Source organism: Cyprinodon variegatus, unplaced genomic scaffold (genome assembly GCF_000732505.1).
Source record: "Cyprinodon variegatus isolate N-32 unplaced genomic scaffold, C_variegatus-1.0 Scaffold221, whole genome shotgun sequence".
Classification (NCBI taxonomy): Eukaryota; Metazoa; Chordata; class Actinopteri; order Cyprinodontiformes; family Cyprinodontidae; genus Cyprinodon; species Cyprinodon variegatus.
The window spans coordinates 866,190-884,254 of NW_015150674.1; the positions used below are offsets into that span (position 1 = coordinate 866,190).

General features: G+C 37.7%; 2 protein-coding genes across 2 annotated transcripts; one reads left to right on the forward strand and one right to left on the reverse strand.

Annotated features, from left to right (window-relative positions):
* Positions 1-2,760: 2,760 nt before the first annotated feature.
* Positions 2,761-17,540, reverse strand: mrs2 (MRS2, magnesium transporter). The gene is made up of 12 exons (XM_015380798.1): positions 16,799-17,540; positions 14,117-14,181; positions 13,856-13,892; positions 12,349-12,461; positions 7,403-7,564; positions 7,194-7,324; positions 6,989-7,105; positions 6,717-6,786; positions 4,294-4,376; positions 3,991-4,108; positions 3,792-3,905; positions 2,761-3,363 (listed from the first exon to the last, which is right to left on the reverse strand). The coding sequence occupies exons 1-12, from the start codon at positions 17,094-17,096 to the stop codon at positions 3,304-3,306; spliced, it is 1,368 nt and encodes a 455-aa protein (XP_015236284.1). The 5' UTR covers positions 17,097-17,540; the 3' UTR covers positions 2,761-3,303.
* Positions 7,597-11,778, forward strand: LOC107088548 (integrin beta-1-A-like). The gene is made up of 6 exons (XM_015380799.1): positions 7,597-7,912; positions 8,039-8,293; positions 9,394-9,616; positions 9,686-9,815; positions 9,897-10,203; positions 10,969-11,778. The coding sequence occupies exons 2-6, from the start codon at positions 8,040-8,042 to the stop codon at positions 11,249-11,251; spliced, it is 1,197 nt and encodes a 398-aa protein (XP_015236285.1). The 5' UTR covers positions 7,597-7,912; position 8,039; the 3' UTR covers positions 11,252-11,778.
* Positions 17,541-18,065: the final 525 nt, after the last annotated feature.

Below are 18,065 nucleotides of genomic sequence, written 5' to 3' on the forward strand. Positions count from 1 at the left end.
GGAGATGTTTGGACAGGCTGAGCAGCGTGGCTACGCGATGACGTCAGCGCGGCGTGACGTTCATCATTAACCAATGTGCTGGGTTGGCTTATTATTCTGAAATTGGTTGACGACCTAAATATTTTTAAACACTTGGCAACTTAACTGAAAAAAAAGAAGAAAAAAAAAAACACTCTACAGTTTCTCCCGAACCTCAAGAACCCGCCGCTTCAGTAAAGTTACCTGTTACATTCATTAAAGTATAAAAGCTGAACTATTTGGGGGAAAACGATCAAAGACACAGGCAGTAAATCCCGTTAAGCCTCTTACACCAACAAAAACAGAAATATCATAAACAATCATAAATTAGACCGGTTTATCACATCGTGCTTCCAGATGGTATGTCTCTACAGATACCGCGCCCTCTAGCGATGAATAGTAGTTAGGATGTGAAAAAAATATAGGTCCTTCTCAAAATATTAGCATATTGTGATAAAGTTCATTATTTTCCATAATGTAATGATAAAACTTGAACATTCATATATTTTAGATTCATTGCACACTAACTGAAATATTTCAGGTCTGTTATTGTCTTAATAATAATGTTTTTGGCATACAGCTCAACTCAAAACCCAAAATTCCTATCTCACAAAATTAGCATATCATGAAAAAGGTCTCTAAACGAGCTATGCACCTAATCATCTCAATCAACAAATTAACTCTAAACACCTGCAAAAGATTCCTGAGGCCTTTAAAACTCCTAGCCTGGTTCATCACTCAAAACCCCAAACATGGGAAAGACTGCTGTCCAGAAGGCCATCATTGATACCCTTAAGCAAGTGGGTATGACATGGAAGAGATTTCTGAAAAGTGTGGCAGAAATACTGCACAACGAGAAAAGGTGACCAGACCCTGAGGAAGATTGTGGAGAAGGGCCAATCCCAGAGCTTGGGAGACCTGCAGAAGCAGTGGACTGAGTCTGGAGTAGAAACATCCAGAGCCCCCGTGCACAGGGGTGTGCAGGAAATGGGCTATAGGTGCCGCATTCAACTGACCTGGGCTACAGAGAAGCAGCTCTGGACTGTTGTTCAGTGGTCCAAAGTCCTTTTGTCAGATGAAAGCAAAATTTGCATGTCATTTGGAAATCAAGGTGCCAGAGTCAGGAGGAAGACTGGGGAGAAGGAAATGCCAAAATGCCAGAAGTCCAGTGTCAAATACCCAGAGTCAGCGATGGTCTGGGGTGGCATGTCAGCTGCTGGTGTTGGTCCACTGTGTTTTATCAAGGGCAGGGTCAATGCAGCTAGCTACCAGGAGATTTTGGAGCATATCATGCTTCCATCTGCTGAAAAGCTTTATGGAGATGAAGATTTCATTTCTCAGCACGACCTGACACCTGCTCATAGTGCCAAAACCACTGGTAAATGGTTTACTGACCATGGTAACACTGTGCTCCTTGGCCTGCCAACTCTCCTGACCTGAACCCCATAGAGAATCTGTGGGATATTGTGAAGAGAAAGTTGAGAGACGCAAGACCCAACACTGTGGATGAGCTAAAGGCCGCTATCGAAGCATCCTGGGCCTCCATAACACCTCCGCAGTGCCACAGGCTGATTGCCTCCATGCCACGCCGAACTGAAGCAGTCATTTCTGCAAAAGGATTCCCTACCAAGTATTGATGGGATGGGTTGATTTTTGAAATATCTTAGCCTGTATATATATTTATATATAAATAGATGCATTCAAGTAAATATATGTATATAGGTAAATAAATATTAATATCCTGTATAGTACCTAGATAAATACAAATTACATTTTGCTGCTTTGTATTTGTAAAAGTGTAATGACAATAAAGTTAAATTCTATTCTATTCAAGTCATACATTGGTTCTTAAGGTCTCTCAGTGCAGGGAAAATGTTTTTATCTCTGCTAATAGTTTAAAAGGAGGCAAATATATAACTATAAATGTTCAGGGTAGTTTCAATAGCTTTTCATCCATAATTTCTAAACCATAATCAAAAAAAAAATGGTTGTATATTGTCTCAGGGTATTATCTTTGATAATAAACTGTGTTTATTAATAGGAACACATTACATCTGAACTAAAACATAGGGTAATCAACTTCAAAGACTGCAAATAAACGAAATAACAAACTAAAATATTACATTTGGTTATCCAAAATCAGCAGTTTTAATATATAGAAATAATTACTGTTATAATGGCATATATTATTGAATATTTTAATCCAAACCATTAAAATAGTGTAGATGAATTTGTTTTTAAATATATTTTTTCAACTGCATGAAAAGTCACTGCATGTCCTCCCTGATAATCACACAAATGTAATATTTTTAACATATTAAAATATTTGTTTTATAACTTACTGCAAAGCAACTACTTTTCTTCGTTAACTAACTTTTTTTTTTTTACAAACATAAGCATCCTGACAGGTTAAAATAATAACAATGTAATCAGCTTCCAAAATTACCTGCTATTTAGCCATAAGTAACTTTTGGTCAATACTTTCAATTTGCTAAGGCAAAGTTCAGGTTTAATGTATCTAACGTGATAAAACCTTTTAATCAAAGAGATTTTCATGTTTCCACAGATGTTTTACCATTAGCATCCTGGATACGATTAGTGACACAACAAAGTCATCAGCAGCTATGAAGTCTTAAACTACTTCATGTAAATACTCTGCTAATCTTTTTAACTCAGAACAAACTGGTGAGGCTGCTTAGCCACTGTTTTAATCAGAAATGACGCAAACCAGTTGTTGTACATTAGAACATTTTAATGACACATGTTGGCAATCACTGCACATACCAGATTGTCATCTGATAAAGTCATTCTTTCCAAAGCAGTGAGTGCAGCACTGTAAACACTCTGGTTTAAAATAAAGCTTTTCTTTATGTATAAGCTAGAGGCTGACATTAAACTTTTATCATGTCTACTTAAATTTCATATTAAAATAAATAAAAATGTTTTCTTGAACGAGTCTCTTTTTGAAATACAGCTCCTTTCCTGTCTAGGTTGGTAATCTGTTTCAGGTCCAGCTCTGCCACTCATCTTCTATGGCTTTAACACCAGAAACTCAGAGATATTCTATGTGTCTTTAGTCTAAATAAAATCAGTTATGAAATTACAATTGATGATCAAAAATAACCCAATAATAAAGAGTAACATGGACACAACCTCTACTAGTACAAGAGAGGGACACAAAGAGACGAGACTCCTGGTATCTTGACTCCCGTTTTAGACGTGGTGATACGATCGTCTTCACAGCTGCAGGCTCTGCTCGCTTTTTTTCTAAGTTGCAACAGGACCTCATCTGACTCCAGGCTTCATATCTGATGGTTTTATGTTTCTTTTCCAAATGGGAGGGATCTGTGTGAGGAATAAAAACATTCATTCCTATGGCATAACAAGATACAAGTCTGCACAGAAACTAATAGGAGTATAAAAAGGAATCTTGCCTGGGATGGAAATAAAGTGTTAAAATTATTCAACACTTTGTCACGGAAGAACCAGATTGCTTTGGTTTTATGTGATAGATCAACACAAAGCTTTTTTCAAATAAAATAACAGCTACTCCCAAATAAAACTAGCCTTCAAAAGTCATTTAATTAGTAACTTTAAATGAGCTTGTGTCAGTCTATTGCATGACATCCCCATGAATTACTCTCAAGATGTGGTCGTGACATAACACAATGTGCAAAACACATTATTCTTATGCATATTCATAAATTCATAAAGCTGAAGGCATCTAAAAACACATAGAATAGAGTGTAGTGGGAGTATTAAATCTGGATTACCAATGGTGGGATTGAAGGTTCTAGATGCCGTCCTAGAAATGATAAGAGGCGTCTCCATATCAGCCCACTGCCTAAAAACATGAAGCCAGTTACCAGCCAGAAAGCACGAGGGTCCTGTGACAGAAAAAGATAGGTCCACACTTAGAGGCTGGATTTCAAACAATGTAACATATAAACATTTAACAGCGCAGGGACTTACATCTTCAAATGCTGTGGTTAGATTCATTCCAAAAGCCACCCCGATCAGACCAAACAGGGTCAGAGAGAAGGAACCCATCGTCAGCTGCAGATTCAGACGCATCATCACGTTACGATGGCTACAGCGAGAAAAACAGAAGTATCTTTATATATATTCAAATATTTTCAACTATTTTTTAGAGTCAAAGAAAAAGAAAAGGAAACAGATTAAGTGCAAAATGAAAATAAAATTAAGTTTTATGTCTCTTTCTTTAGACTTGTGTGCATGTGAAATGTAAAAATAATGTACAATGAAGGTGTGTACCTGTCCAGATTGATAAATATGACACTCTCTGAGTCGTCTATCAGTCCCTTTAGCTCTCTAGCCTTGTTGCCAAGCTCCTCAGCCTGCGTGAAGAGGGAAGATCATGATCTTAGCAATGATGTTCAAAGCTAAAAATATCCTTTTCAATTAGAATTCCTGTTTCAGAACACACAACAAATATCTGGTATGACCTAAAAAATAAAGTTAGGTTAATAAAAAGCAAAACAGAAGAGCTTAACTGCTTTCTGGAAGTTATGAAGGTCGTGAGAACTGTTAATGTCATGATTCGGCGCTGGACCGAATGGGATACCAGCTGGGTGTTCAACAGCTTGCTATTATCTAACTGGGATCTGTAATCTTTCTTTAGCACCAACCATTGTGCCTCCTTGAAATCCACTGCTGCTTTCCCAGAGCAAAAGCAGACAAAAACTGCTTTACTCAAGAGCGTTGAAAGAATGGCACTGCAAACGTGGACAGAATTTTTGTTACCCCTCATTTAAGAACGAAAAACCATGATGGTCACATGCATAACTTGAATCTAAGAAAAAGTAATAATATATATTTTTAAATTGTATGAAAATCTACAACTGAAAGTCAGATATTGCTTTTCAACCATGCTTCAGCAGAGCGAATTTAAAAAAAATAAACTAATGAAAGAGGCCTTCACAAAAACAATGGTACCCTAAGTATATATTTTGCACACAACCTTTTGAGTCTATCAATGCAATCAAGCATTTTCTGTAGCTGTCAGTGAGACTTCTGCTCCTTTCAGCAGGTATTTTCACTCCTCATGAGCAAACTGCTCCAGTTGTCTCTGGTTTGAAGGGTCCCTTTCCCAGATGCCATGTTTCTAGCTGTGTGTTTTGGGTCAATATCCTGTTAAAGAACACACAACCTGCAATTGAGACCAGGCTTCTATAACTGAGCAGCATACTGTATTTCTCTCTAGAATCCCTTGATAGTCCTCAGATTTGATTTTACCCTGCAGAGATTCAAGACATCCCATGTCAGATGAAGCATAGCAGCTCCAGAGCATAACAGAGCCTCCACCATGTTTCACATTAGGGACAGTGTTCTTTTCTTGATACATTTTATTTTTCTGTCTGTAAAGATAGGGCTGATGTGCAGGAAAAATTCAAATTCTGTCTCATCTGTTATTGGGATATAGCTTTGTGGATTGCCAACATGTTTGAATTCCAATCAGATGTTTTTGTTTCCAGCTATGGTGTCCTCCTTGGTCAGCTCCCATTATGTCCACTTTAGCTCAAACAAAGACAGATTAATAAGATATTGTTTAATCAGATATTGATGTTCCTTGTGCTTCAAGTTCACCTTTAAACTCTTTAGAAGTTTTTCTGGGCTCTTTTGTTACCATTTATATTAACCGTCTCTTTGATTTATCATCAATATTCCTCCCGCTGCCACATTCAGAGGGGTTGGCTACAGCATTAGCTAATGAGCTGTGTCAGTCAGGGCTGCTGATGCTAGCTACCTTTAGACACATTAGGCAAACCTGTGGCAAGCCAAACAATGGAAAGAAGGAGAAGATGATGAGAAAAAGAGAAAGCGTTGACTGCTGGAAAAACTGCGGTGAACTGGTGAAAGAAGTGAAATGGCATGCTTAAAGGTGACCCTGCACATTCTGAGAATGTTTGGCTCAACCTACTGCTGTGAAGCAGGATTCTCCACCATGAACAGAATCAAAAATAAATATCCATCCAGGCTCTAAATGAACATCTTGATAGGTGCTTGAGAATGGCTTTGTCTCCAATCAAACCCAGGTTTAAAAGCCTTGCAGGGCAGCATAAAGCCCACTGCTCTCATTAAGCCATAAAAAGGAAAGAAAAAAAATGTGTTTTATAAAAAAAAGTTAGACAGGAAATTGTCTATATACCAAACTGAAAGAATGATGTTCTCTACTTCAAAAAAACAATTTAGGTTTTAAAATAGAAAATAAAAAAAAAAATTTTATATATATATTTTTAAATTAGTGGATGCATAAACACTTCACTTTATTTCAGTGTTAAATTCTGTCTAAAGTAACAGATTATAATTAAAAATGTCTCCAGACCTTAACTGGTTGTTGATTTTCTTTATTCGGACCCTGCTGATTTTTATTTAGTTACCCTGGTCTAAAGGTATGAAATGGACAGATTCTTTGGGTGGTGTTCCTCTAAAAATGTTTTTCATATAAAGAAACCCTCAAAGGAATCATTATTAATTTCAATCATCAACTAGGCGGTAGATGGGCTGGCTTCAGTTAACTTCAGTGAGACTTTATACAGCATGTGGATGCAGAGACTATTCATGTTTAGAACATTAAGTGGATTTGATTCTGTTTTTTTAACGCTTATCGATACAGAACATGAATCAATAAAACATTTGCTTAAATATTCCCTTTTTCTGCTGCAAAGAGCCACTACCTGCATGTAGTAATTCTCCAGTAAAAGCTCCATCTCCTCACAGTGGTCGATACCCATACTGCTCTCCTCACTGGGAAGCAGACACACAGACAAGTGTTTATCATTTGGGGGATAAAATCACATTTCAGATTTATTCTTATGCACCTTTCATTTTTCTGTAGTGGGTAGATACATTTTAAACTTTCTGCCAAAACAACGCCTCAGCTCTATGTAAATCCACAGTCATTGATTTAAGCATTCAGAGATTTGAATAAGATGGCATAGAAACATACAAAACTCTTGGATCTGTCCATTTTGTGAGACACAATTCTTCAATCATCTCGTCCTCATCCAGGATCTTCAGCAAGGAGTCCTTGAAAACTTTGATGTCTGTTTCCAACTCTGACAAGCTGCCAGACAGGAGATAATGAATCAAACCAAAAGATGAACCACCTACGTTTTTTAGTTCCATCATTGCATTGTGATCAAGTACTTTACCTCTTGCTGTTCTGCAGCAGAATATGCAGCTTACTCCTATCAGCAGAAAGGATTTTAGGATCCACGAGGTACTCCAAAGTGTCCATTATGACAGGTTCCAAATCGTTCAGTCGGGTTTGCAATGTGTTAACCTGTTGATGCAGATCCATGAGACGCATGCATAAACACACAAAACATGTTATCTTAAAACAGTCTGAGGCATGTGGAACCTTGTGCTGCAGGATGGCCTCCAGGGCTCTGAACTCAAAGGGCAGAGAGTGTGTCTGTGATGCTAGCTGTGGGGCCAGCTCCAGGACCAGCCACCGTTCCAGACCCAGACCACGAAAATCCAACACCAGAAGAGACTCTGGGGTCACGATGACTTTCAAAGACTACAAAGAGAAAAGTTAAACATGCTCTGTCACCATACAGAAAACAGACACGTATGCATGGTGGGATTTCTGCATGTTATTGTTTGTTGCGAATGTGTTGTATAATGGCAATCAATGCATTTTATAGTATGTCCTTTAAAGAGTCGAGTCCAACCTGTAAATATTTGCAGTGAGCATCCAGATCAATAAAATCTTCAACAGGTCAATGTTCAAAGCAGAGACTCAGAAAACAAAAGCAACAGTGAGAAACGAATTCTGCATTCTGGGTTCCTGATATCTATGCACTACATTCTGCAGAAAAAAGATCCTACAGCTCTCATAAAGCAGGAAGAAGTGTCAACAGGCCAGGTAATGTCCCTGTGTTCTTATGTATGGCTAGGTCAGAACAATGCTGATTTATTTCAGTTTTGATAGCTTTCTTGGATCATTTTGTTGCTGAAAGGTCATCAATCCAACCTTCCTCTGTGACTGCAGGATGGCTGTGAAGCTGCTGTTCCTTTGGCTGCTGCTGCTCCAGTTCAGTCTCAGCTGGACTGAAGAGCAGAGGTGTCTGAAATATGCCTCAAGCTGCGACCAGTGCATCCTGGCGGGCTCCGAATGTGCTTGGTGTACATCTCCAGGTGTTAACATTCGTTGTGCAACAACAGAGCACCTGCAGAGCAGTGGCTGTCCCAGAAGTCAGATTTATAACCCTACTGGCAGAGTGTGGGTGCTAAAGAATGTTAGACGGTAAGCATCATAACTTGTGCAGCAAACCTTAGTTTACTAGTTAGATATGTGACAGCAGCAAATCAGCTCCTTTGTAACTTCCTCTTTGAACATACAACCTGCACTAATCAAACGCTACATATGTTATCCTGGATTAGTAAAACTAAACATGATGAATGGACACAAAGAACACTGCAAAATTGATTTAAAAATCAGTAGAAATGTTTTAAATTATGTATATACCCGGTATGTCCCTAATTTAAGCAGCTACATAAAGGAATTTGCCGATGGAATAACGTCTTTCCTTAGAATAAAATAATCAAATATGCACCTAAAGTTAGATAATGGAGTTATTATTTTTATTACAAGCATGAACTATCTTATTCCATTGACAAATTGTCTTTGTCTTTCTTAGCTGCACAAATCATAGGAAAACAGACTTGCATATCAAGTGAGATATAAACTAAACATGTCCTGATTGTTTTTATTGGAAAAAATAAATCATCAGAAAAACTCTGAAAGAGCTTTTATAGCCCCTACTGCAGATTTGTATAACCTCTATTCACACTACTTTACCATTGTCATTATTACAAAGAGATGCATTTTACTAAGATCTTAAATACCAGTCAGCACTTTGTTCATTTTTTCTTTGAGTAAAAAAGAAAAAAAAAAGGATTGAATAGATTCCTTAAAGAAGACCTTTTTTTTATTAAATTAAACCAGGTGAAACTTTTCCAGTTGATGGGTTCTAGATAGAGCTGTCCTTTATCATAAATGCTAAATGTTTAAATATTTTTGTGCAATTTTAATATAATTACTGCTCTAAGTGGGTTTCTCTATAAGCTAAAGGCATATTTTAGAGTCTCTATATTCCAGTTAGCGATTAATCAATTACTAAATTAGTTGACGATTATTCCAAAAATCTTCTGAAGGCCTTTGGTTGGACTCAGGTTTTATTTGGGGCTTCAGACTATATGGAAATTGATACACAGGTTGCTCTTTTCAGGTTTTATATCGGTTAAACGTTTTTAAAGCATAATTTTCCCTTAAGTAATAATAGTGTGCCTGATTCCCCCAGGTACGGTACTTATTGAATAAGGATTTTTTTATTTTTTTCCTAGGGCTGACCAGGACGCTAGGATGCATAATACCAGAGCTGTTTTTCTGGAGCCCCAGGAGGTTTCTGTCTACCTGAGGCCTGGAGTTCCTGAGCTCATTTCTCTCACCATCTCCACAGCACCAGGCCATCCTACACCAGAGCTGATTATCGACCTCAGCAACGCACCAGCTGAAGTTAATGTCACCCTCAGCAACATAGTCACAGATAACCCAAGAAACCTACAGGTTAGATAGATAATATATACTTATGTGTAATGGGTTTTTAAGAGTACTAATAGCCATTTTCTGATGTAGGTGAGTGTGGAAGTCAGCCAGTGTCCCAGTAAGAGTGGAACCTCAAACCAGAACAGAACAGGACCCTGGTCCATTCTCATAACACCCAGAGGGTTTTCCGAGGGCTTCAAGCTAGAGATATCATTGATGTGTAAGCCTTGAGAGCATCTCTGCTTCTAAACTAGATCTAAAGGGTTCATGTTTCATACTGAATTAAATTTCCTACCTGCAGGTGAGTGTAACTGCACCGGGAACTGTGCTGAAAACAGCCCAGAGTGCAACGGCCACGGGGCTCTGGTCAATGGTCATTGCGAATGCCACACGCCTTATTTTGGAGTCAGCTGCCAGATTAAAGGCGATGCCATCTCCTACCAAGACGAAGAGCGGTGCCGCTCCAGGCCGAACGAGCCAGTTTGCAGCGGCAGGGGCTCTTGTGTGGAGGGCATCTGTGAGTGCAACAAAAGGGAAAATCCAAAGGAGGCGTACAGTGGACGATATTGCGAGTGCAGCAATTTTAACTGTCCACACCTCAACAACAGGTAGAGTACTCCTGATGAGGATGAAAAATATCCACTTTTACAGTGTGGGATCCTTTTATGGTAACTCCTTATAAATATCTGCAAAAAGCCTCATATCACATAATTATAGCAGCAGCATCTCAAACTAAATAATTATTTAAAATTAGGGCGTAAACAATTAACTGGATTAATTGTAATAATTGTCATCTAGTTTAGTAATTAATTTATTCTTAACTGTATAAAGTATATAGAGTATAAAAACTAAACGATGACTTCAGCTGATAGAGAAACCCACTTAAAGCAGTGTAATTATACATGCATTGTAAAAAAAAATATGTAAACATTTTGCATTTAAGATAAAAATCCTTTATTGTCTATCCAGATTTCAAGTGAAAATCTTTTAGCTTCAACTGGTTTAATTTCATAAAAACTCTTCTTAAAGGAACTTTTTGCTATCAGGTTATTAAAAGGAAAAAATAACCGACAGATTAATCAATTTGCAAAACAATCATTAGTTGCAGCCCTATTTAGAAATACATGTATTTTAAGTAGATTTATTTAAAATTGAAAAGTATCCCATGCAAGAACATAGCTATTGCTATAAAATGCATTTTCAATCAATTTATTCAAAAACTTTCGGTTGAATTGATTTCAAAGGGATTGTTTGGGCAAACAAAAACGTTCTCAGGTGATTTTTGTATAAAACAACAAATCATTATTTTTAATTTCTTGCCTTTTCCAAACTGATCCCAAACACCCAGCCATTGAAGCCTTTCTGCCTAACAGACTCTGCGGAGGCAACGGGAGGTGTGAATGTGGAAGGTGTCAGTGTGAAAGTGACTGGATCGGTGAGGACTGCAGCTGCTCCATGCAAACCGCTTCGTGTTTGGGGAGGAACCAGATACTGTGCAGTGGGAGAGGGTTATGTGACTGCGGCAAGTGTCAGTGTGATCCTCCGTACAGTGGCCCGACATGTGAGGACTGCCCCGCTTGCCAAGGCTTCTGCCAGGAGCTTGCTGCGTGTGTAGAGTGCCGAGCGTTTGGAACAGGAGTCAACAAAGACACGTGAGAATAGATATTTATCTTAAAACATCTCTATAGTATATGTTTCTTTGGCACTGCTGTATAAACTAGCAGAGACAGTTTTTTTAAAAACAGATGCCAGAGGCGTAGCCAGAAAATGTTAATAAGGGTGGCCAGGCATTAACCAATGTACACTGAGGGGGGGCCAAAAGCTGATAGGGGCCAGAACCTCAGGGTCAATCTACACTGTTCCAACAGGAAAATTAATGAGCAGAACAACCATATTTTCTATACTTTCCCACATAATTTGCTAACAAATAGAGGAATATATTCAAATATCTGTGCTTTCTGGATAAAATGTATAGTGGATAAACATTTTTCAGGTTTGAGTTTTGGGGCGAACATCTTTTCCATCATCATCAATACTTACCTACTTTTATCAGTAATTATTCTGCATAAAATTGATATTTACAAATACTAATGTCTACAAAAATTGATCATTTAATATGTTTTTATTAAAATAGTTATTTATCTATGATTTCACTGAAGACTCATAGATGACTTGCAGAGACACAGTTTCTCTTTACCCCATAAAACACTCACATTCTGTCACATTTGTTGTCAAGTAATTGTTAATATATGAAAAATTCAAATGTTTTGCTGTTAGAGGGAAATAAATGGTAAGGGTGGCCACAGGGGTGTCCAATGATTGGCTAAGGATGGCCATGGCCACCCCTGGCCCCCCCTCTATCTCTGTCCCTGACAGATGCTTTATTCTAATAATTTCTAAACTAACTTTGTATCTGTTTTTTCCCCAGTTGTGGCAGCGAGTGTGGACACCTCAATGTGAAAATGGTCCAGACCAAAAATGAGCTGCAGGGAAATCTCTGTAAAATGATGACCTTTGACAGGCTTTGCTTCTTCTACTTCTCAAGACTGCCCTCTGGTGGAGAGATAGCTGTGAGTCAAGCTAAAGAGTGTTGATCCACCTACTTTCATGATGTTTCTCAAGTTATGAAGGTTTGTACGTCCTGACATTAACATTTATGGTGTAGTAAACCTTTTTTTGGTATTGAGTATCTGAGAAGTAAACAGATAAACATGGATTGAGAGAGAATGTCTAGAAAGGAAAGGACTACGTACAGCCATTCGTATGATGATGCAGTTGTTTCTGGTTGTGAGGCTGGTGCTGTGCTGGAAGCGAAGGTCTCTGGCCTGAAGCTGCAGCTCCTGACAAAGTTCTGTCTTTTTCTTTTCTGTCAAATAAAAACACATTAAAGGAGATATTATTTCAGATACTAGTATTATATATGTTGCATCGTACAAAATGTTTATGCCCCCAAAACTGTTTCATAATTTAACTGCAAATTATATACTTTATTGGAATTGTATGTAAATTAAAAATAACACAAAGTGGAGCAAAAAAAGCTTCAATATAAAAAAAACTGAATAGGTGCTTTATGCACTTATTTGCAGCCTCTTTTCTATCTAAAAATGATGAATAAAAGACAGTTCCTAACCAAACATTGCTGTCTACTGAAACCACCAGGCTAAGCTAACAAGTCTCTTCATTGTGGAAGAGTTGGAAGAAAAAGGCAAATGTTGAAAGAAAGCTAAAAGACGAGAAGTCTCGTGGTGGAAAAGGAAACAAGCAGAAGACAAAGCCCTTTCAAATAAGATAAAAGTGAATACACCATCTCCATTGTGAAACATGAGGGTGGCAGCATCATGCAGTGGGAATGCTTTGTTTCAGAAGGGAGGGAAACTGTTCAGAGTTGAAGGCAGCAAAAAGCTTTAGACTGGGATGCCGGGTCGTCTACCGACAGACAATCTGAAACCTTCAGTAAAACAGAATGGATCTAATTATTTTGTTGTTCTATTAATTTAGTCAAAGTCTACACTTACATTCAATTAAAAGTCTGTGAAGGCTGCAGCTTTAAGGCATCCATCCATCCACGGAGGAGAATGTGCAAAAAGGCTACTACTGTACTACTGCTATTATTACTAGGGGTAAGTATTAGCAGCAGTTAGGTTACGATATGTGTCACGAAACAATATTATCACGATATTGCAGTATCACCATATATTGCAATATTTTTCCCCAGCTATCAAAATCAAATGTATAAATAAAAAAGGAAGTGCTGTATATGTTCATAAGATGATATTGATTATTGAGTTGTTCTTTTAACCATGTTGTTTGGGGTTTGATTCAGTCCACGTCTTCCACTGTGACTGACTTAACAGATATGGTGACAGATATGGCGGAGCACAGAAAAAGGGCTCATGGCGCCCTCTGCCAGAGTGGCAGCGCAGACGTAGTCCATTTTCCCAATTTCACATTGTTTTAGATAAAAATGTTTTGTCATGATATATCGTCAAGTCATTTTTTTCCCACACTCCTAATAATTACGCACTACTTTGTGTTGTTATATAAAATGAAGACCCAACGTAACAAAATGCAGTTTAAAACATAAAAAAGGAAAAAGTTTAGGATGTAACAACAGTCTTTATTTCTGGGTTCATCAAATATGGAGTATAAATGTGTATAAACATTGATTTGAATAACTTCACTGCTCAGTCCTGATGAAGCACAGCGCAGTTCAATAAGTTACATTAACAGTCTTCATGGAAGACAATTTCTAACACTTACCAAACGACGTGACATTTCCCTCCTGATCAAACTTCATCTGTTAAATAAAACAGGAAACTCATTAGTGATATTCAGCGACCAGGATGTCAACAGAGGAACTCTGCTTTTAAATCTATTTCACCAAAGAACACGGAAATCTTCAAGATCTACCATCAGTGTGGTCCAATGAGTGATTTTCAAAAAGCATCATGGTGTGGAGTTTAAAAGCACAACAGAAGCAACAGCTATAATACAAACTGTTCAAAGTGTCGATTATCTCACCACAATGAAGGTTGGAGACACGCTGGACAGAGGAGCATCGGTGGCTCTGCAGCGTGCCAAGGACACTGGGGAAGGAAAAGCACAGCTGTGTTATAAAAGACACTTCTTCAGCCATAGATGAGCAATAATAAGGTGTGAATGAGGTGCTTTCTTTTAAATCACCTATGCAAAAAAATAAAAAAAAATAAAAATACAGTCTAAACATTTATATGTATGCTTTTTTGTACCATTTCCAATAATTATAAAAAAAAAAAAAAAACACTTCAAATCTCCATTAAAAATTATTTAAAATCAAGAAAAAGTAATAATAAGCAGTGGTTGGGTATATATTATGTAAAATGATTGGTTAACACAGGTTAAAAAGGCTACACATGCGATACAAAACATGGGTGGAAACTGGTGAGGAGGCGAACTGCTGATCCATCACTCAGAAATGATTTGGTGTTTTTGCCTTCGTCTTTGCAGCCCCTATCCCCAGTTAACCTTTTTTTTTATTTTTAATAAAACACAAAAAGAATCCTAATCCACTGCTCTGTTTAAAACAGCTTCAGTTCACTCATCAGAACTTTTAAATATTATTTTCTTAATCAAGGTCCATATCCACAGACTGACTTGTCTGTAAGCATGCAGATCTATCCATGGGCTTAGAAAAAGTATTCCATGTTATAAGCACATGATAAATCTGCATGACTGCAGAAAAGTCAGTTTGTGGATATGGACCTTGATTCAGAAAAGAGAGTTTTAAGATATTTGGGATTTTCTGTCAACTGTGAGTTATTTATTAAATTGTCTATTAATTGTCTTGTGATAGACTGCTAATAAGATGCTAAAAATCGAATATTATATTCAGCACTACACTAGTTCCTTTATTGTTTTATCTAAATGCCTAGTTGATTCATTGGTCAGAGCCAAACACTATAAGCAAAACAAAATCTCCTATTCTGGCTCCAACATAATAACTACTGAGGATGCAGCTAAAAAACTAGGTGTAGAGGCGATGATTAACTCTAACAGGGCTTGCATTTGTTTTTGAAAATACACATAATCATGACTAGTTATTTAATGTTATAGTTTTTCAAGCTCGTTAGTTTTTCATTTATTCACAATTCCTAATTTATAAAGCAAACACTGCAGAATGAAGCTGGAGAGACATTAAACAAATACGGTAGAAAAAAATTTAAAAAAAACCTTGAAAGATGTATCAGGGTTCCTACAGTATAAGGGAAGTTTACTTCAATGCCACGTAAAGACAAAAATTTAGGACTAACTTTACAATAAACACAAGAAAAACCTGGTAGCGACAAATTTACCCCAAATGTTTATTTTAACATAAACCATTACTGTCTGGCCCGGTAGATATGTTTCGAATTTTGAAAAACTTTCAATACAGGAAGAAAGCTAAAAACGCACAAATAACAGATATATTTGTATCTAGTGTTGCGCCGATGCCAATTTTTTGGCCCCGATATGATACCAATACCTAGCTGTGCAGTATTGGCCGATACCAATACCATCTGTTTGAAATTGATGTGTGTGAATATATGAAGAACTGCATACTACTTGGATGTAAAATAATTGCCATCATGGCTTTATCAAGTTTCTGCCTACCTTTGTGAGGCAGGAAAAAGACTAATACAAAGTGAATCCAGTTTTATTGCCTACCTGGAATGGGTGACAATAGTTGAATAAACTTTTGGCTCTCAAAATGGTATCAGTGCCGTATTTGTTAGTACTCACCGATACAGATACCACCGTTTTAGTGCTGGATCGGGGCCCTGTCCGATACTGGTATCGGTGTAACACTATTTCTAACAACTATTGAGCTGAATTCACTAACTTTTTTTGTTCCCTACTCAATCCCTCTACTTTCATCGTCGGCGTACCGCCAAACATTATCGGGAGATTTGGTTCTACTGGCGCTGGGAGATGCTGTGGAGGCGTTGCAGAGACAAGGGTGGAACAGAACGGAGAAATATCTGCTGCTTCTCCAAAACTTTGATGCTTTGATTTTCACGCTTCAAACATGTGTCTCCACTGCCTTGATTCCCATTGTGCTTCATCTACTTTCCCTGGCAGTGCTTTTAGCCATGCAGGAAACTCTTAGATGAATAGCCTATTTTCACTTAATTTAAAACTTCCCCATGTTGTCCAGATAAAAAGTTAATTGCACATCACTCCAAGGTCCGGCCACAACATCATTTATATCGGTTCCGCTATCAGGACGGTCATTTATTTTAATGTGTGATGTGGCTTACAAAAATAAAATCCTATTTCTGATGTGGTAACAATTTTAAGACCTACGAAAGACTTATTTAAGACATTTTAATACCAATTAAGGCCTTGATTTTACCTTGAAGAATTCAATGCCTTTTAAGACTTTTTAATGATCTGCAGGAACCCTGCGTATTCCCATCTATTTATCAAGACTTATAGGGAATTATTTCTTGGAAATAAAGTATAAGATACTGTATAAGCATATATCTTATACTTACATAAGGCATGCAATAATAATAAATTCAGTAAAGTGACACTAAATAAGTGGTATGCTGCTAAGAGTTTAAGGTGATTATTGGCAGAGGGGAGATTTATAGATGTTTTTAAACTAATTCCGGCTATTAGACCCTTTATGTGTTACAGGTTCCTGTAATCAAGGTAAGTTGAGGTAATCTGTGTAAATCTTACCAGGCCAGGCTGCTCCTCCCTGCAGCAGGATCTCCTTCCTGAGTCCAGCAGAGTGACTCCATCTGTGCAGACCTGCCCTCTGGCACCATGTGGGATTAGAACCAACATCACAGAGTCTTCTGCTGAGCACTGCGAGGTTCAGCTGCTGAGATCCGAGGATGAGGGTTTGATTCTGAACACACTGAGAGGTTAGAGAGCAGAAGGAGCTGAAAAGTGGTTTCCCAAAGGATGCCATCCTGGAGGAGTTCATGCAGCTTCCCAGCAGCTGCAGTCTGTGCAGCTTCACACAGACTGACATGCTTTAGATCATACAGGACAGCATCAGCAAAAGAAAAATCTATTAATGCTGCATTTATTAATTGGTATTAAGTGGTCCAAACTTGTTTGATCTCAAAGTTTCCAGGTAGTAAAAATGAGTTTAAAATATTGCAATAAGAACTCAGCAGTGTACATGTACTGGCTCTCCCTCTCAATCTTTCCAAAATGTTTCCTACTTCCGCCTGTGTGTGCTAACTTTTACCACTTACTACCCTGATAAACTAACAGAAACAACAGCAAGATAAGGTGGACAGCTCCTGGTAACTATCGGCTCTAATGAGTTAAAAGCTGAGGCTGCTCTAGTCCCAAAACAAGCCTCCCTCCATGCTAGCCAGCCGGGGTGATGAGGACAGCAGCAAGAACACGCTCCATAATGCACCGCGGAGACACACTCTCAAAGATCGTCTACGCGGCAATCGATCACTCTCTACTGTTTTGTTTCTTCTTCTTCGTCTTCTTCGTGTGCTTTTTGTTGGTGGCTGACAAGTAACATAACGGTACACTAGCGCCACCAACTGTAATTTGAATGGATTTAAGTTCTTGTATAGAATAGAATAGAACAGAACAGAACAGAACAGAACAGAACAGAACAGAATAGAATAGAAAAGAATAGAAAATCATTTTATTGTCCCACAATGTATGCAATTATAGCAAAAGTCATCACACAAATGTGAACCTTAGAAAAAAGTGTATAAAAAATAACATAAAAGTGAAGAGTTAAATGAATAAATAAATAAAAATAAACAAATAAAATACTGCACAGTAAAGTGTTTTTATAATATAAATACTGTGCACCTGGGGAATAACTAACCAATATAGAGCAGTGGGCATTTCTTACAGTAATGGATATTTGAAAATAGCAACATCAGAGCTGTGAAAAATGACAGCAGCATGTTATTTAACTGACTAAGACAGAAACTGCAAAACTCAACATGAATGTAACATTTTA

Excerpts from the sequence above, each read along its gene's own strand:
- LOC107088548 (XM_015380799.1), top strand. The coding sequence starts at position 8,040 with ATGGCTGTGAAGCTGCTGTTCCTTTGGCTGCTGCTGCTCCAGTTCAGT. Across the intron at positions 9,617-9,685 it reads ATAACCCAAGAAACCTACAG|GTGAGTGTGGAAGTCAGCCA; the intron begins GTTAGATAGATA and ends TTTCTGATGTAG. Across the intron at positions 10,204-10,968 it reads TGTCCACACCTCAACAACAG|ACTCTGCGGAGGCAACGGGA; the intron begins GTAGAGTACTCC and ends TCTGCCTAACAG.
- mrs2 (XM_015380798.1), bottom strand. The coding sequence starts at position 17,096 with ATGTCAGTCTGTGTGAAGCTGCACAGACTGCAGCTGCTGGGAAGCTGC. Across the intron at positions 4,377-6,716 it reads TGGAGAATTACTACATGCAG|GCTGAGGAGCTTGGCAACAA; the intron begins GTAGTGGCTCTT and ends CTCTTCACGCAG. Across the intron at positions 4,109-4,293 it reads ATATTTATCAATCTGGACAG|CCATCGTAACGTGATGATGC; the intron begins GTACACACCTTC and ends TTCTCGCTGTAG.